This window comes from Fusarium oxysporum, chromosome X (genome assembly GCF_013085055.1).
Source record: "Fusarium oxysporum Fo47 chromosome X, complete sequence".
NCBI classification, from domain to species: Eukaryota; Fungi; Ascomycota; class Sordariomycetes; order Hypocreales; family Nectriaceae; genus Fusarium; species Fusarium oxysporum.
The window spans coordinates 2,007,992-2,030,910 of NC_072849.1; the positions used below are offsets into that span (position 1 = coordinate 2,007,992).

At 48.5% G+C, this 22,919-nt stretch overlaps 7 protein-coding genes across 7 annotated transcripts; 3 read left to right on the forward strand and 4 right to left on the reverse strand.

Moving 5' to 3' along the window:
- Positions 1-779: 779 nt before the first annotated feature.
- Positions 780-3,364, forward strand: FOBCDRAFT_147090 (Alpha/beta hydrolase family-domain-containing protein; the record flags this gene model as incomplete). Its single annotated transcript, XM_031191718.3, has 5 exons — positions 780-1,214; positions 1,268-1,576; positions 2,308-3,051; positions 3,102-3,239; positions 3,290-3,364. 5 exons carry the CDS (start codon positions 780-782, stop codon positions 3,362-3,364), a joined length of 1,701 nt encoding a protein of 566 aa, XP_031032949.3.
- Positions 3,365-5,651: 2,287 nt separating this feature from the next.
- Positions 5,652-7,370, reverse strand: FOBCDRAFT_191245 (uncharacterized protein; the record flags this gene model as incomplete). Its single annotated transcript, XM_031191721.3, has 5 exons — positions 7,253-7,370; positions 6,503-7,206; positions 6,327-6,455; positions 5,871-6,277; positions 5,652-5,805 (listed from the first exon to the last, which is right to left on the reverse strand). The coding sequence occupies exons 1-5, from the start codon at positions 7,317-7,319 to the stop codon at positions 5,652-5,654; spliced, it is 1,461 nt and encodes a 486-aa protein (XP_031032952.3). The 5' UTR covers positions 7,320-7,370.
- A 97-nt stretch (positions 7,371-7,467) lies between these two features.
- FOBCDRAFT_232854 (uncharacterized protein) lies at positions 7,468-8,448 on the reverse strand. Its single transcript, XM_059609908.1, has one exon. The coding sequence runs from the start codon at positions 8,237-8,239 to the stop codon at positions 7,508-7,510; it is 732 nt and encodes a 243-aa protein (XP_059467970.1). The 5' UTR covers positions 8,240-8,448; the 3' UTR covers positions 7,468-7,507.
- Positions 8,449-10,754: 2,306 nt separating this feature from the next.
- On the forward strand, positions 10,755-12,898 carry FOBCDRAFT_191249 (Fungalysin metallopeptidase-domain-containing protein; the record flags this gene model as incomplete). Its single annotated transcript, XM_031191723.3, has 4 exons — positions 10,755-11,117; positions 11,170-11,555; positions 11,609-12,574; positions 12,623-12,898. 4 exons carry the CDS (start codon positions 10,755-10,757, stop codon positions 12,804-12,806), a joined length of 1,899 nt encoding a protein of 632 aa, XP_031032954.2. The 3' UTR covers positions 12,807-12,898.
- Positions 12,899-13,207: 309 nt separating this feature from the next.
- FOBCDRAFT_280572 (uncharacterized protein) lies at positions 13,208-13,878 on the reverse strand (the record flags this gene model as incomplete). Its single annotated transcript, XM_059611585.1, has 2 exons — positions 13,208-13,647; positions 13,716-13,878. 2 exons carry the CDS (start codon positions 13,876-13,878, stop codon positions 13,208-13,210), a joined length of 603 nt encoding a protein of 200 aa, XP_059467971.1.
- Positions 13,879-14,159: 281 nt separating this feature from the next.
- On the forward strand, positions 14,160-17,441 carry FOBCDRAFT_207653 (uncharacterized protein; the record flags this gene model as incomplete). Its single annotated transcript, XM_031191725.3, has 3 exons — positions 14,160-14,236; positions 14,606-14,919; positions 14,974-17,441. The coding sequence occupies 3 exons, from the start codon at positions 14,160-14,162 to the stop codon at positions 17,439-17,441; spliced, it is 2,859 nt and encodes a 952-aa protein (XP_031032956.3).
- A 1,944-nt stretch (positions 17,442-19,385) lies between these two features.
- Positions 19,386-22,050, reverse strand: FOBCDRAFT_169719 (OPT oligopeptide transporter protein-domain-containing protein). Its single transcript, XM_031191728.3, has 5 exons — positions 21,769-22,050; positions 21,206-21,720; positions 20,268-21,159; positions 20,050-20,218; positions 19,386-19,998 (listed from the first exon to the last, which is right to left on the reverse strand). The coding sequence occupies exons 1-5, from the start codon at positions 22,004-22,006 to the stop codon at positions 19,464-19,466; spliced, it is 2,349 nt and encodes a 782-aa protein (XP_031032959.2). The 5' UTR covers positions 22,007-22,050; the 3' UTR covers positions 19,386-19,463.
- Positions 22,051-22,919: the final 869 nt, after the last annotated feature.

Here is a 22,919-nt window from a genome sequence, read left to right on the forward strand (position 1 = left end):
AAAGATGAAAATATGCGCAATTGTCCTACGTGTGTCAAGATTATTAAAGCTCCCAGACATGCTGCTGTTATAACTCAAAGATATTCTCATCGTTAATAAGTTTCAGATTTGGATCAAGCCTCGACTAATTATCAGGATAAATACATCCAGCGGGCATGTGGGATCTGAAGTATACCGTGAAGTCATAACCGGCCTACCGCTGCTAGCCGACGCCATGCGAATCACAGCCAGAGGAATTCTTCCCTGTATGTCCGCACAATAAGATGAATCAATAAGCGCCAAGCCGACCATGTCCACTGGCGCTTCGGTACTCACTTCAGAAGTTCAGCATTATCGCTAGTTATTGTACTACAACAATGCCATCAAGATCGTATCACTCGAGAGTCTGCCTGAAGCATGAAACACATAATATTGACCTGCTTGCTCAAGATCTGAAGTCCACCAGGTCCTGAGTCTTGCTCAGGGTATAACCATATTACCACAGCATATATTAGTGCTTACATCGTGTCGGATCCGGGCATGGGTCATGGTACCCTGCCCCCAACTTGAAATCCACTGGAGACGGAGTGAAACGATTGTCAGCATGTCTCCGCGCCCTATGTTCGTCCGAATTTCTATCCGAAAGATGATAGGACTAAATCGCTTATCATAGTGAGATCATTTGCGAGTTCGGAGGTTTCGTCCGAAGAAGGATTCCGTGATTATCAAGTCTTACATATTTAATCTCAGCATAAGTCGATCAACAATGGATCTTCAACTTTACACTCATACAATTGAAAATGAACGAGAACGACCAAAAGCCAGTCATACTTCTAGTTCACGGTGCTTGGCATCGACCTCTCCACTACCGTCTCCTCATCCAAGCTTTTCAGCAACAAGGCTTCACTGTTCTTGCACCGCCGCTTGCAAGCTCCGGCTACGATGATTCGGTAGATGGTAAGACATACCACGATGACGTAAAGAGAATCCACGACGCTGTTCTGCCTTACATGGACAACGGAAGAAACATGATTGCTGTTGGTCACAGCTATGGAGCTATCCCTCTTACCGTGGCGATTGAAGGTCACAGTATCGCAGAGAGAGAAGAGAGAGGCCTTCCTGGTGGCTTCGGCTCTGTGATTTATGTGGCCCCAACACCTGTCCTACACAAAGGCATTTCTATGTATAAGGCTGCGGGCGAGCATCGCAAGACACCATTCTTTCATGACGTAACAGTAAGTCAGCACTCAACTCGGAATCCCAAGCCACCGAACCAATTGTTTGTTAGGACACACGTATGCCACTTAAGCTGGATAGGGTCAAAGAAGCATTCTTCTCAGATATTGATCAGAGCATTGCGGATGAGATTATCCCTACACTTTGTCATCAAAGCAAAGCTCCCTTCGAATTTCCTGTCGTTTGTACCCCAGCAGACTTGAAGATTCCCAAGACCATGGTTATCTGCAAGAATGATCCCATCTTCGGGAGGGAGATGCTTTTGGGCGTGGCTCAGAATTGGGTCGCTGACACTTTGGAGATGGAATCTGGACATAGTCCGCACCTGGTGGAAGAGCACAGAAAGTGGCTCGTGGAGCTTGTATCCCAAGAGACCAGGAAGATATGAAACAACGGTCACGATTGCTAGTTATCAAGGGTTAGGGCGAAGGATGCGATCAGGGCGATTAAAACTCCACTCGAATCATATCTTCAAGAGTGCCAACAGACTATTTGAGATTGCCAACGGGAACCTTCGTGCTTGTAGCACAACATGATCTCAAAGCGATACAGGCTATTAGATTGATGGCCTAGTCTCAACGTCAATTTCAATGACCCTATCAGGGCTGCGGCTTTGATGATGTGTATGCCGTTACGCCGTATAACCCAACCATCCCGGGTCCAGACTGCCGTAGGATGGTGGCGATAATACCTAGGTCAAGCCGTTGTAAAAGCCACTGATGATAGATTTGACCCGGTTAGAAACCTCGTTGGCTTGAACGAAGGTTATGTGCTGAGTTAAAAATAAGTTAATTTGTGGCGTAGGTCTAGACCGCTGCTCATACTGTGGTATGTATAAGAAGCGGATCTTGCCCAGGATTTCACGCTCAACACCAACGGCAGAAGGGTTTCCGAATCTAATTTCGCCAAGATACCGAATTCCGGCAAGCATGATCTAATTTCTTAATATTCTGAACACTGGAGCAATCTGACAAAGACGTAACGTTACGATCTGACTCATATTATTGATTACCCACGTGATGCGACAGCCAAGCTTCGACAACCCGTCGATCGAACTATAGCAAATTGACGACAAGTTGAATCAGAAAATAGTCTTTGAAACGGTCAACTATGGCGTCCACTCCTTCTGGCAATGTTGGATCCACCATCGAGGACCTTATCTCCTCATACTCGATCCTCATTTCCTTAGCACCGTGGCTCTCAACCCTTGACCTCTATCATCTCAGTCTGGCAAGCAAGTCAGCTTACGAGTACATCCAATCGTCACCAACAATCTTCAAGTCGCTCAGTCGTCATTGCCTCTGCGATGGTCGTGGCCTCGCTACACGTCAAGCCTATGCAAGTCCCTATCACAGGAACCGTATGGCCGGTCAATCGACGCTGAGTCCTCATCTCAAAGGCGACGAGGAGATCGAAGTACGCTTATACAACACCAAATGCGATGAGGCGGGTGCATTACCGTGTTTAAAATGCGAAATTAACGTCTGTGAGGAATGCCGATGTTATCCTCGTGCAGCTCCGCCGAGTGCATATCCGAATCGCAGACCGCATTTGAGAGGGAGTTATGAGCTTGATAATATCATGTGCTTGTGTGAGGATTGTGACGCCAAGACTGAGAAAGAAGTATCAGGGATGTTTCTGAACGAAAGATGCGACTGTGATGTTTATACGAGGTGGATTTGTGTCAGATGTGAAGAGGAGGAGCGCATGACGGCGAGGAAATACTTTGCTGAACGAACAGAGATGGAATGGAATTGGATTGTCAGGGAGGATATTGACTACGGCGATGATTTTGAACCCTCAAAGACGCTTCATGACCATGCTTTTGAGCGAGCGGTATGACTGCCAAATCAAGAATGCTGAGGTAAGCTAACGAATTGATCCAGTTTTGGTGTACTTGCGGCAAGACGGTCTCCCACAGGACAGTACCACGCTGTATCTGGTGCAGAAGAAGGCATCTGCCAGAAGGTGAATGGCATCAAGAGCGTCAGGATATTGGCTCGAAGCATCCATTTTTCGACAACGTAAGTCGCCTCCATCTAACTGATCGTAACCTTCTTACCTTTCGGAACAGGATCCTGATTATCCCCGATGGGTAAGCGATGAAAATAACAAGTATCCGACTCCTTATCCAAGGTTAGGCTACTAACGCGGGGTAGTAGCTGATGAGGAGGTTGTGAATGGATAGTTTGGGGAGCTCGAAGTCTATACCTTGCGGTTTTGGGAATGATCAGATCATAACGGGTATCTAATGTATTGTGAGGGATACTTCTCCTAGTTCAGGACATATCTGGCCATTTAGACTGCCACAAATACATCATCGGCCAATTCATACCGTAAGTCAATGATGATGAAACATGGAGGATTATCAAGGCCGCTCGAATATAATATCATTCATACACAATTATTAATACAAAGCCCATACAACAAGAACCACATTCAACATCTTCTTCTCCATGCCGCAACTCTGTGTATCCCTACGATTCATCGGGTTCTTTATCTTCAAGCTCTTCAAACATCTCAGTACCAAAAGTGTCAGCAAGAAACTGACGAACCTCCGCATTCCCCCCTTCTCCCACCGTTATTCCCCGCACGTTGCCTTCTACTTTCAGACCACGAAGACCTGTCGCCCTCGATAACGCAACGTATACCTGCCCCTCTGCAAAAGCCCTACTCAGATTGACGATGACACGTTCGAGAGTCATGCCCTGGCTCTTGTGAATGGTGATAGCCCAACCAGGTACAAGCGGAATTTGTGTTCGGTGCAGGAAAGAGCAAGGCCTAATATCACCAACCGGGTTCATCACACACCAGGGATAGATTGTACGGGTACGTCCGTTGCTGAAGCGCACGCGTGGCCAGACATGATTTCTCTTATCGGGGTGAAGCTGTATGTGTTTTGCAGTGAAGGCTCGAACGAGGCCTTCTCTATCGGTTGAGTACTCGCCTTGGAGTGCCGGTAGTATGGCCATGTCGATCCTCTCCCAGCCGCAGATAACGCCTTGACTTCCGTTGACGAGTCCAGCTCTGATATCGAGGTTCACTTGGAGCATGACTTGCATTGTTTCCTTAAGGTCGACGACCAGGTCGAGTTGGTGTTCCTTGTGTGCAGCCAATGTGCCGTCTTCAGACGTCGTGCTATACTTAACATCCTCCCATTTCAGTATCCCGTTCCAATCAAAGCCTTCAAGAACTGTCTATCGCTTCGGCTTATATTCTGTGATTGCTTGGAACTTGGTGCGATTGATCGGGTCAACCTCTTCTCTGGTGCAGAGGAGCTGTGGCGCGTTTTCAACTTCACAGTCGTGATTCATGAGGAGGTCTATATCGTTTTCAGTGAAGGGGATTCCAAGTCGGCATTTCTGCAGGATTTTGATGAAAGTGGGGTCGTTCTGACGATGAATGTCTCTCAAGTTGAAACAGGTAAAGTTGGCCTCAGCCCAAGCCCTGCTTCTGAATGCCGCCAAAGGGCAAATGTCGCTTGTCCGCTCTCACATATTTCAAGCACTCATTCATGCAGTTTAAGAAATCGCTGCTGATCATGCTAACCTCATCGATAATCAGTACCTCTGTTCTTCTGATACGCTTACGAGTAGTCTTGTTCTTGAATGTAATTTCCCGGAGCGCGGCTATCCCTTTTTGGATAAAGGCAGGCGACCATCCCATGTAAGAATAAGTAGTCGTGCCGCCGATTTGCACAGCTGCACGACCTGTAGGTGCGCAGATTTTAACGTCCATGTCTAGTGCCCTCAATCGACTGATGGCGATTTTGAGAACGGTTGATTTGCCGCAGCCAGCTGAACCAGTGAAGAAGACATTGTGTCTGCCGCTCACAATGGTGTCGAGCAGGTGTTTCTGCTCATCAGGAAGCTCTGGTTCAGTGTTGATGACTGGTCGATCGTCGAGGGGTTCCAATTGGTCATGCTGGGCGTCTTCATGGCCGCCTGATGAGATGCTGATGAATGATAATTCGCGTTGAGTCCGTTTGGGTGAAGGAGGAAGCGTCTGTGACTGATGGTCGTTTTCGCTTTTCGGAACCGCATCACTGGCCTTTCTCTTCCTCTGCAAAGGCGGCGGAGTGGGAGGGTAAGTTGGAGGGGTTGGACCTCTCATCCTGGGCATGGGTATGGCACCAGTGATTGTATAGGGTATGAATGAAGGAGGTAACTGTACATGATGTAAGTGCATGCTTGCGGTGAGCGGGAGCTATGGGTGTACCCACATGGCACCCAAAGGAAGTCAACGTACGCACGCGTAAGGCAAGCTGATCGATCGCGTTGATGAAGGTTTGGATTGTGAGAGGGAACGCGCCTGATTTATTACGGAGCCAAGCTCAAAACGCGAGGTGGCGTCGTGCATGTGATCTGGCGTATCTGACGCAATCATGCCTCAGCCTGTCTTCTCCAATTTGTTATCTTTTGGAGTTTTGCTTTTTTTTATGCAAAACCATCATCGGCTGGAATCTTCCGCCGATCATATTGGACAATGACGCGGCGTTGTTCGAGGCTCGTCGCACGGTTCGCGACTTCAAATGCCGATGCAAGGGTATTCTCATCCCTCAGTGGGGCTTCTGGGGTTCGCACCGACGCACTGTGATACAGTATCAAAAAACGGTTATGATAGTCAACCGTTATAAAACGTTGCCCCATACAAACTCAACAGCAATATTTAACATGGCGGTCATCTTATCGCTCCCCATCTCCCAACTCTGCAACCTCTGAGCTTCAACCGGATTTCCCGCGTTTCCTTTCGCTTCAACAAGCTCACCCAATGTAACGATAGGACAGCTCATATCAAAGAAAGCCTTCTCCGTCTGCCATTCTTCGAGGCTTCTAGCTTCCCAAAGCAGTTTGCTCGATGGGAGAGGAAGATTCTGCACATCGCTACAGCTACTGCACGTCCTGCCGTTCTCGATGGTTATCACGCAGCTTATGATAAGCCAGAGACAGGACATTCGGCGGCGTGATTCTGCGAATATCCAGTCTTGCCATGTTGAACTTGGCTCAGATATTTCAGAGGTCGAGTAGCTACCGGTGAAATCGAGGAATCGGGTACCGATGAGCTAGTACAGAATTAGCTCAATATTCATGGTAAAGCTTGACAGCACTGACCTCAGCTGTTTCGAAGAGCCTAGAAGTTCGCTCTTTGCTTTCTGAGTCGGCTTCACTCATCGACATCATCATATAGATAATCATAGCCTCCAGACACAAATGCACCTCACGAGGAGAAAACGTATGCAACTGGTTCGTATTAGCCGATGCTACTCGAAAAAGCTCGTCATCTTTACCTTTTCCCGAAAGCGCCCCTCCTCAGCAGCGACCATTCTCCACAAGAACGACTGGGTTTCCGGTGTTCTCGCGGCAAAGAGCTGAGAAAGACTCATGCAGTTGCCCAACGTCTCAGGGAGAGTTTTCAAATGCCAATGGGGATGGATGAACGGCGGGAACGTTTGCCGACGGAGCATCATCTGCGGATATGCGTAAAGCATCTGCATGATGACTCTCGACGCGTGCTGCATGCTTGAAAGGCGATTAGATACGCGTGTTAGATCTCCCTTGGAGGTGAGCGATCTCGGCGGCACGCGAGTCTGCATATCGTTTGTGATGCTGGGCGGGAAAACGTCAAGAGAATTTGGCATGAGTTCAGACGGATCGGTAGATATGTTGTTCAGCGACGAGATGAAGTCGCTTGCGAACTCGTCTAACTCAAGAGAAACACGCGGAGGCTCACAGGAAACTAATCCATTGACGCCCTCCAGCTCGTTGCTTGACCGAGCATTGAGATTCTGGTAATGCTCAATCGTCGTCGCAGCTCCATTGCGAATTGTACGGCCATAAGCGCATCGCAGATCCTTCTTCGTGCATCTCGAACATGGCTGACCAAAGTCGCATTTCGTCTTGGCTATTCTGCAGGAAGTACAAGACTTTGGGCGTCCTTTGCGTTGAGTCTGAGCGCGGCGGCAATAATTGACGTGTCGCTTGTATGGGTGCTCTGGCGATGGTCAGCAACTGGTGGGGAATGCTTCGGGCGGATATACCCTGAGTGAAAGTCTTGTCACATAACTGACACGTTTGAAAGAACAGAGGCTCTGACAAAATCTCCATTGTAATTGATACGAGTTTTCGTAATTGGGGATGGCATGGAAGAGAATACAGGTGCAGGTTGGTAAGCAGAAATGGTCTTCGGATTTAACGCTAAAATCCCGCGGCCAAGAACCTGGACAGGGTTTCGCTTACGCAGGTGACTACCTAGGCAATCACTAAACTACCATCCTATGATATACAGTTGCTCTCTACAGAGAAAGCTCTCCATTACGGTCACTAATGGTCTTGGTAGGCCCATCCTCCCCGATAGTCGCCATCTCAACGATCCTTTCGGCACCAGTCTCAGGGCTCGTTCCCCACTCGTGATAATTGGTCAAGCCTGTCTTTACCAGTCCCGGACAAACAGAGTTGACCTTCCCACCAACAGCATCCAGTTCGCGTGCGAAGTTGAACATGAGCATGTTGACTGCCGTTTTACTCGCGTCATAGGCTTTGTAGTCAATGTTGTAATAGGTCGTGGTTTCGTCGGTTGCTTTGGTGAGACTGCCCATGACGCTCGTTACAAATACGATGCGCGGTGGAGAATTCTTCGCTTTGCGCACGAGTGGGAGGAGGCTTTGAGTCAGACAACCATTTCCGATGACGTTTGTAGTGAATGTCTTGGAGAAGAGATCCCAGGTCGAAAGACCTTCCTGCCTATCAAGCAAAACACCAGCGTTATTGATGAGAACATCGAGATATCCGTACTTCTCATCGATATGCTTGACTACTTTGTCGATGGAGTCAGCAGAGGTGAGATCAAGCTCTACGACTGAAGCTTCATGGCCTTCTTTGCGAAGATCAGAGGCGATTTCTTCTCCGGCTTTGGTGTTTCGAACGCCAAGAAGGACATGGTAGTTGTGCTTGATGGCGAGCTCTTTGGCAACTGCAAGGCCAATGCCTTGAGTTGAGCCAGTGACAAGAGCTAGGGTACGAGACATGATAGGCAAGCTGAATTATATGAAGGATGAATGTGTATTGGTGGTTGGTGATGATTTTAGTCAAGAGCTTGAACATGAGGTCTTTATATAGGCAATTTCCTAGGAATGACAACAACCAGTCTTCCTTCGACATACTCTATCTTTCGAAAATCAACGGCCAAATTGGCATACGAGTTCCATATTTTACTAGTGTTCCCGGACGCTTTCCATGGTGTTGTCTAGATGGATCATGGCGAGTTTCTCGTGTCCAAATTCGCCGGCTTAAAAGTGGGGCTGCAACGGCCAATTTGGCCGATGGTAACTAAAGCCAATGAGGTCCCGTTAATATGAAGGGGTAATTTTTTTGATCCGGGGAAAATGGAATTCATGGGAAGTCTTGAAAGCGCGAGTGGGCGGATCTTATGCTTATGCAAGCTTGGGATTCTCAAAATTCGAAGAAGCTTGTTGTATCCCTCATCGTTTAAAATCATAACCAAATGTTTTAGGTTGCGAGATGTAAGTCTAATCTCTCTTAAGCCTTCTATTTAAGTTTCATCTTCCTTTCCCTTTCCGCGATTTTAAAACAATATATCCTTATTCATTATGGCTGGGTTGGTGCCGCTATGTGGAAGACAGACTGTATTTAGGTCAGGTATAGGTTATGGAGAGTGAAACCTAGCGCTTTGAGGTGAGAAGGATCAACATCTCAGTTGCGCAATATATAAGATTATATTAAATTGCTTGCAATAACCAAAAAAATAGTACGTCAACTGTATAGTGATTTTTGCCTGGCAACATTATTATCAAAGCATTTCCATGTGTCATGAACCATAACATAATTCGAAACTGTTTTTCTGATGTCATGCATTCCATCTTAGAAACGCAATATCATAGAAAAGATCCAGGAACAGAATGAGTTGAATCTTTGACATGTGATTTGAATAGGTTATCTGCTATCTCAGCGATATAATTCCTTGTGTACCTTGACACATCCTACAATAGTACATCAATGTATGCCGAGTCTCTACTGGATCATGCGAACCCACAGACCATTCTGACCTGAAAAGCCAAGGCGTGGGGAAGTCTTGGCCAGTAGCAGCCTCGAAGCTTGACAGAATTGGCAAGTCGAATGGATCTATCACTAAAGTCATCCGACGATAATCTCTCGGGCGAATGGATATTTGTCAAGTCGGCATGCCTTTTGTGAGAGTTCTTACGGTTATTCCCTCATGCGCCGACTTGAGGATGCTTCATCAATACTAAGGCTTCAAGTACGTGACTGTGAAAGGCGATGAGCTTCTTGGAGTCCCTCTGATCATGGTATCAAGAAAGGCTGATAATGAGGCCGCTTCGTATCTGCAAGATACAACATCGTGTCACTGACTCGTTAATACACGCGTGATGCACTCACTTAACAAGCAATACTACCTTCCATATCAAAAGCGGGATGATATCAATCAGAACATCATAGCACAAGCATGTAAAAGGCAGTTCACATACCCAAGCGAGCCTTAATAAATCTCGCAGCTCCCCAACTACCCCTCTTTACAATAGATAACAATCAACCTTCCTGCAAGTCATAAACAGCGGAGTGATAATTGATTGGCCCACCGTCTCGCATTGAGGGTGGTATTGCCGGGAGACATGGCCCAACATGGAAGGTCCCCAGATATGCAGGGATGTCGTGGTAGATCACACGGATGTCGTTCGTTAAAAAGAACCTTTGCCAAGAAGACGCAGGGGCCGTCGAGGCGCTTGCAGAGTGCAGAAATAGTCTGGCGTCTTTATCTTGCAGATCAGAGTATATTGCGGTGTAGTGATCTGGACTATGGACTTCCTTTTGGGGCATGATTACTTGGATAGTGGTGTTGGGATGGTAGATAGTGTCTTTTGTCCACAGCCCTTTCATTCCCTATGCTAGTATGATCATATCTATGACTGCACCACTTCATTTCTAGCGCCCTAAATGCTCCGATGATGTGCTAAGAAGGTTTATCATGCTTAACCTTACTCTTAAGCTTGCAATAGTGACTAGTTACTAGTCTTCGGCGCATACATACCAATCAAGCTATACACTCCGCACCCTTTCCCCAAATTGTAAATCTACGATGGTTCGTCCCGAGCCGTTTATTCCCTCGGCTGTTGTTTGTCCGAGAAGACCTTCCTATCTCGCTGCCGCCGAGATATTACGAAGATGACGTGCTAACCCTTAGCGGGACTGATGGCCAGGAATAAGTGACCCCAGATGGCAATGTCGCATGACTGTAGTGTTTGTGAGATAGTGCCTAGACAAAAGACCCTTCTTGCAGCGCTTATATCCCAGAACAGGTCAGTGGATAGTTATGAGCTTTTAGATATTCGAGGCCAAGATATACAAAAGTCCCGGTTGAATTGGGAAGTTGGAAAGAAGCGTGGATGACTGGAAGCATAGTATTGTAGACTGTAGAAGTATATAATAGATCCTTCGAACATGTCTATCTGAACTTCACGAACATCATCATCAACTAAGCACTTCACTCTAGTGCAGCTCATCAAGATGCGTTTCTCCGACTCTATCCTCCTCATCGGCCTCTCCAGCCTCGCTGGTGCTCATCCCAGCAGAAGGGCTCCTAACCCTTCACCGCTGAGCAAGCGTGGCCTTGACCTGGAAGCTTTTAAGCTTCCTCCCATGGCCGAGTACGTTCCTCAGGACGAGGTTCCTGATGATGTCAGTGCCAAAGTCGTCACCAAGCGAGCCGACTACACCGAGACTGCCAAGGACTTGGTCAAGTCAACTTTCCCCAAGGCTACTTTCCGTATGGTCAACGATCATTATGTTGGTACCAACAAAATTGCGCATATCCACTTCAAGCAGACTGTCAATGGTATTGATATCGACAATGCTGATTTCAACGTCAATGTGAGTATTCCGAAGTTTCTAGATGATCTGGGATAAACTGACACGAATACAGATTGGCGCTGACGGCGAGGTCTTCTCCTACGGAAACAGCTTCTACGAGGGCAAGATTCCCGGCCCTCTTACCAAGCGTGACGAGAAAGACCCCGTAGACGCTCTTAAGGACACTGTTGATGTCCTTTCTCTCCCCGTTGAGGCTGAGAAGGCCAAGGCTGAGAAGAAGAGCAAGAACCACTACACCTTCACTGGTACCAAGGGTACTGTTAGCAAGCCTGAGGCTAAGCTCACCTACCTCGTTGATGAGAACAAGGAGCTCAAACTCACATGGAGAGTTGAGACTGATATTGTTGACAACTGGCTGCTGACTTATGTCAATGCTGCCAAGACTGATGAGGTTGTTGGTGTTGTTGACTACGTCAATGAGGCGACATACAAGGTCTAGTACGTATTTCCGTAAATTGACGATTGGGAAAGAATTGACCAGTTTATCATAGCCCCTGGGGTGTTAATGATCCGTCCAAGGGATCTCGCAGTACTGTTGAGAACCCCTGGAACCTCGAGGCCTCCGAGTTCACCTGGCTCAGCGACGGCTCAAACAACTACACCACAACCCGCGGGAACAATGGAATTGCACAGGTGAATCCTTCAGGGGGCTCCACGTATCTGAACAATTACCGTCCTGATAGTCCTTCGCTGAAGTTCGAGTATGACTACTCCACCAGCACAACTACACCCACCACCTACCGCGATGCTTCCATCGCCCAACTTTTCTACACAGCCAACAAGTACCACGATCTCCTGTATCTTCTTGGCTTTACCGAACAGGCTGGTAACTTCCAGACCAACAACAATGGTCAGGGTGGTGTAGGAAGCGACATGGTTATCCTCAACGCTCAGGACGGAAGTGGCACCAACAACGCCAACTTCGCTACACCTGCAGACGGCCAGCCGGGCCGAATGAGAATGTACCTCTGGACTTACAGCACACCCCAGCGCGACTGCAGTTTCGACGCTGGTGTTGTCATCCACGAGTACACCCACGGTCTCTCCAACCGTCTTACTGGCGGTCCAGCCAACTCTGGATGTCTTCCTGGTGGTGAATCTGGTGGTATGGGTGAAGGTTGGGGTGATTTCATGGCTACTGCCATTCACATCCAATCCAAGGATACTCGCGCTAGCAACAAGGTCATGGGTGACTGGGTGTACAACAACGCAGCCGGTATCCGGGCGTATCCTTACAGCACAAGCCTTACCACCAACCCATACACTTACAAGAGTGTTAACAGTCTCAGTGGAGTACATGCCATTGGTACTTACTGGGCTACTGTCCTGTATGAGGTTATGTGGAACTTGATCGACAAGCACGGGAAGAATGATGCGGATGAACCCAAATTCAACAACGGCGTTCCCACAGATGGCAAATATCTTGCTATGAAGTTAGTAGTGGATGGAATGTCGCTGTAAGTTGTCTCTGGGATGTGTAGGAGTTCTTATCTAACGTTTAATAGGCAACCTTGCAACCCCAACATGGTCCAGGCCCGAGACGCCATCATCGATGCCGACACCGCTCTTACCAAGGGAGCTAACAAGTGCGAGATCTGGAAGGGCTTTGCCAAGCGTGGTCTTGGAACGGGTGCCAAGTATAGTGCTTCCAGCCGAACCGAGAGTTTCGCTCTTCCTTCTGGATGCTAAGGGGTGAGAGGTCAAGAAAATGAGTGGATGAATGAATGATGGATTATGAGTCGGAGACTGAGGTGATGTCTTTATTGTTCTTGGTATATATGGATGCGTTGTACATAGTATCCTCATATGTTGACATTGACTTCAATTGCAAGTACATGAAACTAACGCTGCTTTCGATGATTGTATTTGCGATCAGGTTATTTTGAGTGGAGAGTGGGTCTTGCCGTCTCCTAAACTCATATAAATTTATGATGATAATACTGTAATTTTCTAAAAGCCATTCTAAAGTCGTCCCAAACTCATCATAAGAATAATCATAATCGAGGAGAACAGGGGCTTTGAATAATTACCGAGTTCGCCATTCATTTCCAGTCCGATGGAACATGTCGTTCCGTTCTTTGAACCATTCTTTAGTCAGAAGACTTGATGCCCTCGTTTACCACAAGTGTTGCATACCCGGAGGCCCGACGAATAGTCAAGGTGGAGAGTGCCACAGAGGGTTTCAATGCCACAAACGCCGCAGGTATGATGCTTGGTGGCTTTCTCTTCCATCTTGCAAGAGCATAACCTGGTTGGAGAGACTCCAGCCGCGATCTATTGGTTGGCAAGATCTGCGGCTCACTACGTGCCTGCCACATCTTCCGTTGGTCACCCGTTTTTGCTAATGCATCCTGCCCGGCTTGAATAACAGGGCGCAGCCAGAAAAAGTCTGATCCGTGAATCGTGATCGCTGTAAAGAAGAAGGTCGGGTGTTCCTGTGCAAGACGTGGTGATGTATAAATGGTCCGCGATACAGCAGATTGGCGCAAGATCCATGGAGGCGGACGAGGAGCGAATGGCTCCGCAGTTTCTCAGCAAAAGTCAACCACTTCGGCACGGGTCATAAAGGGGGACTTCGTCCTGTCGCAACAGCGCTACTCTCATCCGAGGACTCGCTATCGGTAGGAGAGCTCTCCGTCAGCGCGGGTGAAGATTCGTCTGCTGAGGACTCGGCGAAGGAGGAGTTATTGGTGTAGGGCGATTCGTCTTGTGCCATGCGCCTCTTGCTTGGAGGAGTGGCCGGGGTGGGATCTGGCGCCATCAGCGATCAAGGCCGATATAGCTTTGGAAGCATTGGACGCAGCATGTCTGCGCTTTCGTGAAGTCGTCGGCCGCGGAAATCGGTTGGTATCTGAAGCCATGCCGGAGAAATTTGTCTATCTCACTGCACGAATTAATACAAAAGAGTCCGTTGCGGATCTGTCTTTCGCAAGGTAGTGGTCTGGAGGCAATTCTTAGAGCGTCTGTCGAGTCTCAGTTGATCTTCTGTATTGCTTTGTTGTGAGAACGAACGGGAAAAGAATTGGCGGGATTCTTTTCACGATGCAATCTGTGTCGTCCTCAGGGGGAAGGAGCAGACCTGGGTCACGACCCAACTCACCCAACACCACCTCGCCTGAGTACGTACCTCAATGAACCCGTGAAAGCCGTGGCCAGGAGTCTCTTTAGAATTGTCGGTCTTTATCTAATTAACTAATGTCTCATTATATGAGACTGCCAACTTGAGCGGCATCATTAACTTGAATGCCCTCTGTTCACATAAATACACGCTTCAGAGATTACACGACGCCAGGATGATCGTCTGTTTTTCTGTAAATATATTTGGCAGATGCTTGGCGAACATCGATCTTTGTCCAATTTGTCGATGTCTCTTGCATTGGTCTGCCCTGCGGCATAGTCGACTTGAATTCCATCGGCGAGACTAAGCGACGCGAGGACGAACGGTAATCCAGGAGATGTTGTTTTGGTTGCTCCTATATCTTGTTCAGTGACCCACTTTCTCTCAACACCAAAAGCTCGCCTCCCGCAACATCTCCAACACATCAGTACGTGACTTGGATCGGTCACCCACAACGCGCATCTTATTATAATATAATAACACTTCATTTATATAATCTACAGATCAAGGCGACTCGGTTAATGAACTTTTTAAAGTACTGCGGCATCGGCGCGACGTCTAGATCGCAGCAGCAAGATCAGACCTCGGAGTCAAGCAGCGGGACCCCAGCGCCCACACATGCGGCACCAAACGATACCAACAATAACAACAATTCAGCTTCGCCGACAAAGAACTCTGCAGAAGGTATCGCAAACTGGTACTCCCCTCAATGAGAATCTGTCTTTACTAACCAATCAGACGAACAAGAGGACCTCACACAACAGACCGAACCGATGGATCACGTCGAGCCCGATACGATTCATACACCTGCTCACGATCTTTCCGATAAGGTTGACGAACAAGAGAATCCGACACAACAAACCGAACCGATGGATCACGTCGAGCCTGATGCAGCCCTAGCAGCTGCTTTCCTCAATCTTTCCGATGCCGACGACGAGTCTGCTGTTCCCTTGGTGCCCACAAGCCCTCCTTCGTCCCGTGGCTCTCGTTTGCAAAACAAGCCTATCCGTCCCAAGCCGACCGGTGCTCTTAGTTCCAGTACAGATCAGGAACAGAATCCCTCAAGACTCCTGGGTCCGACAAACTCTACACAGCCGGAGGAGACTCATTCATCAAAGAAAATGACAGACAGCAAGAAGCGAAAGAAGCCACCTACGAAACAAGGGGGCAATCCCAAGCAGCTCAAGAAGACCAACACCGACAAGAAAGGTCCGTCCGAACCAATTGAAATCAACTCAGATGACGAGTCACTGAGCGACGAATCAAGCGACAGCGGCGGATCAAGCGACGCACTCAACGACTTATTGGACGAACTAAGCGACGAACCTGAGAACTCGGATGATGAGGAACAAAAGACCGACGACGAAAAGCATCTACCTAGACCGCCCAAAAAACCAACCGATGGGGAACTCAAAGTCACGGGTTCCAAGAAGATCAGCCATCCCACAGATGAGCTCGAAGAGGGACTGGGCGAAGACGAAGCTGGGATATTGAAGGATGGGGAGGTGCCCGCTCACATCCACATCGGGGACACCGACGAGATTGTAAGCAAAGGTCCGAAGCCAGATCACAACACGATGGCAAAACCGTCGGTCAAGGATAGAGCAGACCTTGAGCAAGGCAAACCAAAAAAGGAAGTGCCAATCAAGACCTTCCAGCTCATGATCCACTACGCTATGCGAACAGTCGGCCTTGATTCGGACGAATACCCAGTCATCTTCAACATGGCTGTAAAATATATCAGCAGCACCAACTTCTTCCAGGCCAAGGTCTTCTCTGGCTGGGGCGCACAAAAGCGTATCAACACCGAAGCAGATCTGCTACGCGCCGCAAGTGCGCGGTATCCTCACTACGTCTTGACGATGGCGCCCGACTTAATCCTCTGCCTGATCGCGGCGATGGACTTGAGGCCCGATGCATATGGGGAGCCGAACGGACGTGGAATCACCATCATCGGTGGCTTTCATGTCTTTAACCACTTGCGGTCGGCGATTGAGCTGGGCGAAATGATCTCTTGGGGCAAGGGATCGCGAGGCCAGCTCCTCATGCTTGGAAGAAGAGGCGAGGAGGAATCAGTGCCGCTTGATCTGCCGGTTCCAAAGTCGACCAAGGCACAGACCAAAAAGCGCAAGAAGCTCTCTGAAGCCGTTCCAGAGCCATTTCCAGCAAACGCCGTAAACGTTCAGCAGATACCGACTGGATTTATGCAGCCTTACCCATTCCAACCGACTCTGCCAACAGCACCGATTACAAAGGTGATCACAGCGGAAGAATGGGACCGACGAAATGCGCATTGGCTGGATAGACTGATGGACCCAGAAAGCACGAAGGAAATGTTTGGGTCGACCATCGAGGAAGAGGTTACAGAAGAGATCTTCCCACTCATCTCTAAGGCTCGCCGTAATGTCCTCAATCGATGGGCAAAGTCGGAGGACTTTGACCTTGACTCGAGATTACTTGAGGCCCCGATCCTCCCACAGGTAGAGGTGGAAGACGACATCAGCCAAGAAATCCTCAACGTCGAGACCGATACAGCCCGACGGTCAATCCGGGCCATTGAGACCGTGGCTTTGAGCCTACCAAAGGCTCATCAGAAAACAGTTGCTGTAATCAAGCAGCATAAAGACCGACTGTTTGCTTGTCGAGACCACGAAATCGACAATCATACGCTGATGGCCCAAAGCGTAGCCAAGTTGCGTGAATCTTCGTCTGTCAGTCGAGCAGAGGTCAACGGCCTATTTGTGGCTAACGAGACTCGACTTCGGCGTCGAGTCGATCCTGCCCAGATGGCACGAGATGAAGGATTGGAGGCGCTGGAAGCGGATATGGAACACGCTTTAAAGACCCCGACCGTAGACGGACCAGCGGACCAGCTGGTCGTGTTTCTGAAGAGTCATTGGCGAATGCGTGATGAGGAGATCACAGATTGGAAGGGCATGGCAAACTCGGTCTGTCATACCGCAAAGGATGCTGGTCATCCTATCAATCAGACCGACCATGCCACTTGGAACAACTACAACTGGGATTCTCTTCTGCGCCTGGCGTTTCACCGGGGCGGAAAGGCCTTGGTCACACTCTTAAACATCGAGCGTTACGATCCAGATGAGGCCTTTTTGGACCTACGAAACCAGTGGTATAAAGACACTCTGACCGACGAAGAGTACGACGAATGGATTAATAGGTTTCCCATCGATGAGGAACCTTAGTCTAGCGAAGAGCAGTCTTAGTCTGACGAAGAGCGAGATAGATCTCGGATTTTGGTGACGGACAGGCCATGGCATGAGGGCAATAGCTTGCAGCTTGTGGTTTGCGAAGCAGTACATGGAGGCCGATGGGATGAGGGATGGCAAGCTTTTGGTAATGGTTTGTGGTCTGGGAAAGGGCAAGAGGTTATATCAATAGCTATATAGCCAGACAATGCAGACCGACATTGCTAACACATCATATTTCTGGTCAAACCTCGAATCTGTGTCTCTATCAAGTTGGTGGCAGGTTCCAACTAATAATTTCCGTCTGTCGTGCGATTCAAAATGCCAGGAGTATTATATATACATCTGCCAACTTCGCGATCTGGCAGATGTAGTAATTATGGCAAAGGGTCTGCGATATGCTGTGACAACACATAAAACGGGCTTGTATAATTAATGGGTTTCAATTCCATAAACAGATCGAATATACCATAGGTTGAAAATACCACAGGACCAATAATACGAGAATCCGTCTTCCATAGTGGTTGATGTTTACCAATCCGTCATCAGACGAAATCTCCTACGTCGTTCCTTCGTTGTCCTTATCTAAACGTTCGCGCTAATACAGAGATTGGCGATGATAGCGACCGACTAAAATTACATGCCACTGTCTTAAAGTCTGCGAAGGAAGCGTGCTTTTAGTCTAAAGAACACGGTCGGTCTACCCCTAATAGAAACACCATCTAAACGAGGTAAGTCCCGTGACCCAAGCATCAGTTGTCAGGTCTGTCAACTCAAGAGGGGATTTGCCTCATTTCCAACGTCACCAGGGGTATCGTTTGGATTCTTAGTCAACGTCTTCTATTCCGTCAAAATACAGGGCAGATTAGTAAACGAATCGCGCAGACTCGATGCTGGTTTGATTACTTTTGCGTTAGGGTCGACCAAATCGCTGAAGTCGAACTCGAAACGTCTGTCTGTTTTTTCTTCGCGAACTGTGATGTCGAATTCTCTTGGTTGCGGGGGATTTTTCGGTACCACAGGGCACACTGCTTCATCGATAACATCACCAAAGGTACCACTTGTATTCTTGGAGTCGGTGGCCTCTTGTCGGCTGAGGACTTCAGGGACAGGCGGAGAAGACGCGAGACCAAGATAACCACCAGGATTTCCGTCACATACCTCGCTTCAAGACAAGCTGCTAAATTCGAACTCGAAATTCCTGCCTGTAGTCTTGGTAGGATGAGTTAATATGATCTTCTCCCCATCTAAAGCGCGAGTCGGTTGAGGACACGCCGATTCGCCATTCTCATCGGAAAAGAGCATTGTGAGGGAGCAGGGTTTTCGTTCGGGGGTTGAAGGAGCGCCATCGTCCTCAGAAAAAGTGAAAGCAGCTTTGTGGTTTTCGTTCCGACCAGAGGAGACTCACGAGTTCGGCTTGATGGTTCGACGTCACGATCGACTCTTCGTTCAAGATCTCCAGTTTGTCTAGCTGGTCAGTAAAGTGAAAGTTCGATTGAGGAGAGTCCAAGTTTGCGGTACCTTTGACAGAGTTGTTATCGCCGACTTCTGCCGTTAGATGATCTGCCTGCTTGACTTCTATATTCCCCTTCTATATTCAGTGGGGGACCTCATTTGCGAGTTCGAACTGTTAGTATCGGTAAGGATATTTGGTGTTATATATATAGGCGCTAAGGTCCTGCTACTTGGCTCTGAGGTCTGATCTTACTGTTGTAATCTAGTTATTATACTAATACTATAGAGCTCCAAAAAGCTTATTGACTATATTACTGCTGCGCGGTGCAAACATCATTTATAGAACACACCCCGGTAGCATACCAACTACCCCCAACTAACCACATGATGAGCCTTTCAGTTTATCGAAAGGCTTTCCAAGATTGATATCAGGTCATGACAGTGAGCAGATTGTAAGTCCAGAGATTTCAACAATGAAAGTCATTTATTCACTAGTGTGCTTTGAAATGCTATTAATATGGCCTCTCCTTCGCCATTCCTTCGCCATTCTCTCACTCTCCTAATCTAACTGTTCGCATTAAAAGCACAGTAGTCAAAGTTGTCCACCTTGTTTCCTGCCCAAGCTGGGAAGGGAACCGACTTTCCAGAGCCACCAAAGACAGCAAAAGTCGCAATGAATACCATGACCTGGGTACCACCATCGAGAGCAGCAGAGATCAGGTAGTTCCACTTCACGAACCACTCAGGGCGGTATCGTCGGAGGTAGAACTGACCAAAGGCACCAAGGATGAAGTAGCTGGTGACTGAAGCGTTCAGACCGACGAAAAGGTAACCGAGGTACCAGAGGATGATGGGAATGTTGAGGTAAGAGAAGATTCGGATGTGAGGGAAGAACTTGTGAGCGATGTAGAAGGGGAGAGGAGCGGCGAAGCCGATGAGGTAGGCGATGGTGACCCATTCGTAACGAGCGCCGATGGAGAACATCTTGGGAGCGATGGACCAGGCAATAGCTAGGGTGTTGAACTGCTGGACCTGCGCACCACTCCAAACATTGGTACCTTCAGCAGACTTGAGGATGGCGGCTTGATTGTCAACGATGCTACACCGAGTCAGCTTCAAATGTCGAGGTCCATAGTTCATAGACTCTTACCTGATCATCATGACATAGTTGAGAAGGGCACCAAGGATACAACCAATGACCTGAGTAGTGAAGGTGGCCTTGGGAGAGAGCTTGTTCTGCTGAGCGAGCTTCAAGTCACGGAGGAGGAGGAAGCCTTGGCTGAGAGCGTTGTAGGTGTACGAAGTAAAGTACATGTTGGCTAAGATGGTCAGTGTTGTGGACAAAGCAAATGATGGTGATATCCTTACCAAGAGGGCGACCGGGGAACATGTAGCCAGCCAACATCTGGAAGATAGGTTGAAGGTTGAAACCAAATCCGGTGATGGCATACTGAGCGCCGAAGAAAATCAAGAAGACTACGAGGAAGATGATGGCCAAGATGAAGCCCCACCACGGGAGAGTCGACTTCATAGCATACAAACAAGCCAATCCGATGATGATGCTGGAGAGAAGGATGACGAAGTACCAACTGTTAGGAACCTCGTCGTAGTCGAGCATGAGCTTGTAATGAGGGTCGATGGAGGGGTCGTCGCGGAGCTTTTGCTTCTCTTCCTCGGTGCGGGTACCGACATGCTGCCAGAACTTGTATGTCTCAGGGCGAAGAAGCTTCTTCATGTTGGCGACCGTGATCCAGGCCCATCCCAGGCTGACTTCGGCATAGTTCCAGAGAAGCATGTGCACGATTGTGGCAGTGAGACCGGCGTTAGAAGTGATGAGATAGTTGATGTAGGTAGCGGTCAAGTAAGGAAGACCTTGCTGGTCGACGAGATCATTATTGACGGTGAAGTCGGGGTTCATGATGGCAGTCTCGTTGTAAGGAATATGGCTGGTAGTGTTGGAACTTCCATCGTAGAGGAGCTGGGCCATGAAGGGGAAGTCCTTTGCGCGCCAGTAGTTTCCATAGTAGAGACCCATAGACAGAGCGATACCACCGATGTAACCAAGATAACTGTTGAAGAGTGTCTGAAGGGGCATCCAGAGAGGTGAGCCGAAGCCGGCGATGTAGTTCCAATCGAAGCAGATGCTCAGGAAACCCATTCCCTCGTTACCTTGTGAGCCGCCGAAGAGGTTTGTGAAGACGGGGTTGTGACGGTCGGCGAGGCAGAAGACGGAGACAGCGGAGAGGAGAGGGAAGATGTACTACTATTGTCAGCATGACTTGATGAACCTGAGTTGGTTCACTAACCTCGGGGAACCACTCCCAGCAGAAGATGGCAACAAAGACAATCCAGAAAACTTGGAATCTCTTCCTGGTCTCTGACTTGGGCTTATGCAAAGTTTCCATGACAGTCGTGATGGGAAGGTTGGCAGGGTACAGCATCTTGGTAGGGTACAACAGAACACTTCTCATCATACCAGCAACACCATATCCGATAAGCTGAGACGACAAGGTGATGAAGATACCGGCTGCTTGGTCGGGGTAACCGCCATACCAGAGTTTCTGGACAGTCAATGCTTCGGTGGACAAGGCTGAGACCGATGCAGCTGATGCCATGAGCACAGCGGCGGTATGTTCCTTTCTGTTCCAGGGACCAGGGTTGAGAAGACGACCGATGCGACCCCAGCGTGGGATGATGTGAGCGAGACCGGTACCGAGCGTCTCAGCAAGGACGGTCAAGAACATGACGGAGACGTAGACGACCTGGGGCTTGAAGTACATGATCTCTTGGAGGACACCACCAAAGGCAGACAATCCAATGCCTATCACCCATCAGCATATTACATCACAAGAGTAGGTAGTCAACTAACCAACGACAAACATGCGAATGGTCCATGGGTTCATAGTAGGGTCATCATCAACCTGAATGACATGTGTGACGATATCTTCAGCAGTCTCAAGAGGCTGCTTCACCTTATCAGAAGACATGATCTCAATATCATGAACATTCTTGTCATCCTGAGGAAGACCCCTCTTCTCATCAGCAGGATAGATATCCGCCTTGGAAGAAGGGCTCTCCGGTTTGGTCTCCTTCTCAGAGATGCTCATTGTAGCTTAACAAAGAAATTAAAACATAAACATAGAGAGGAAATGATGTCGATGAAACCTAAATCTTGGCAGGGCGATGCAACATGTTTTGTACTCAATATCTAAAACACCAAGATGATCATCGTCAATACTACAACATAAAGTCGTGCTAGACCACCAAAGGCATTCCGGGTTTTCGGCACGCTATCGTACTGGATAGGACGGCAATACCCAACACAATGGCCCAGGAACTTTTCAAAAGGACCAACCTGCCAAAAGTTCCTCTGTTGTTCCCGACGTTATTCGCGGCTACAGCCCCGGGCTCATTTCGTATCTGATATCGACTGCAAGACATGCGACTCCTCCCCAATTTGATATGAGTCCAGCCAGCAATTGCAAGCCAGTGACATGTCCCCTATTAACAGCACCTTGCCCCCTTCCCCGCAAGATCACGCGTCTTTGGCTGCGAGCTAGCAACAAAAGGTCCTGGTAAATCGGCATTGGTGCGAGGTGACCTGCCAAGCTTGGCTAGATCAGCCGAGGTCGCGCTGGATTGGAGCAGTCGGTCCCATTTTCAGACCCTGGTCTATCGAGCTATCTATCGCCGAGTTAGCCGGAAGACACGTTAAGTACCGATGGTATTAATCGTTGATATTAGCAATTCTGGGGGTCTCATATGCTTAATCTTGTAATTCCACAATGATACGTTGTCACATCATAAAAAAGCGTGAGATTTTGCCCATTTTTTGTCGCGTGCTAACGCGGGTCTTACACGGGAATAGAACTGCTAACGGCTAACGGTTCATACTAAAGAGGCGAGAGATAAGCCACTCACGCTGAAGAGGTGGCACAGATATGGAAACACGGCTATCGGCCTCCCGTTGCTAGATCGGCCGCTCGGTACAGCACCAACGTGTTCTAGTGCGCCTTCGAA

What these genes read in the sequence shown, in the direction of transcription:
- FOBCDRAFT_232854 (XM_059609908.1), bottom strand. Translation starts at nt 8,239, where the DNA reads ATGTCTCGTACCCTAGCTCTTGTCACTGGCTCAACTCAAGGCATTGGC.
- FOBCDRAFT_169719 (XM_031191728.3), bottom strand. Translation starts at nt 22,006, where the DNA reads ATGAGCATCTCTGAGAAGGAGACCAAACCGGAGAGCCCTTCTTCCAAG. An exon ending in CATTCGCATGTTTGTCGTTG is followed by an intron (nt 21,721 to 21,768) that starts GTTAGTTGACTA and finishes GATGGGTGATAG; the next exon opens with GCATTGGATTGTCTGCCTTT. An exon ending in GTTCCCCGGTCGCCCTCTTG is followed by an intron (nt 20,219 to 20,267) that starts GTAAGGATATCA and finishes TGACCATCTTAG; the next exon opens with CCAACATGTACTTTACTTCG.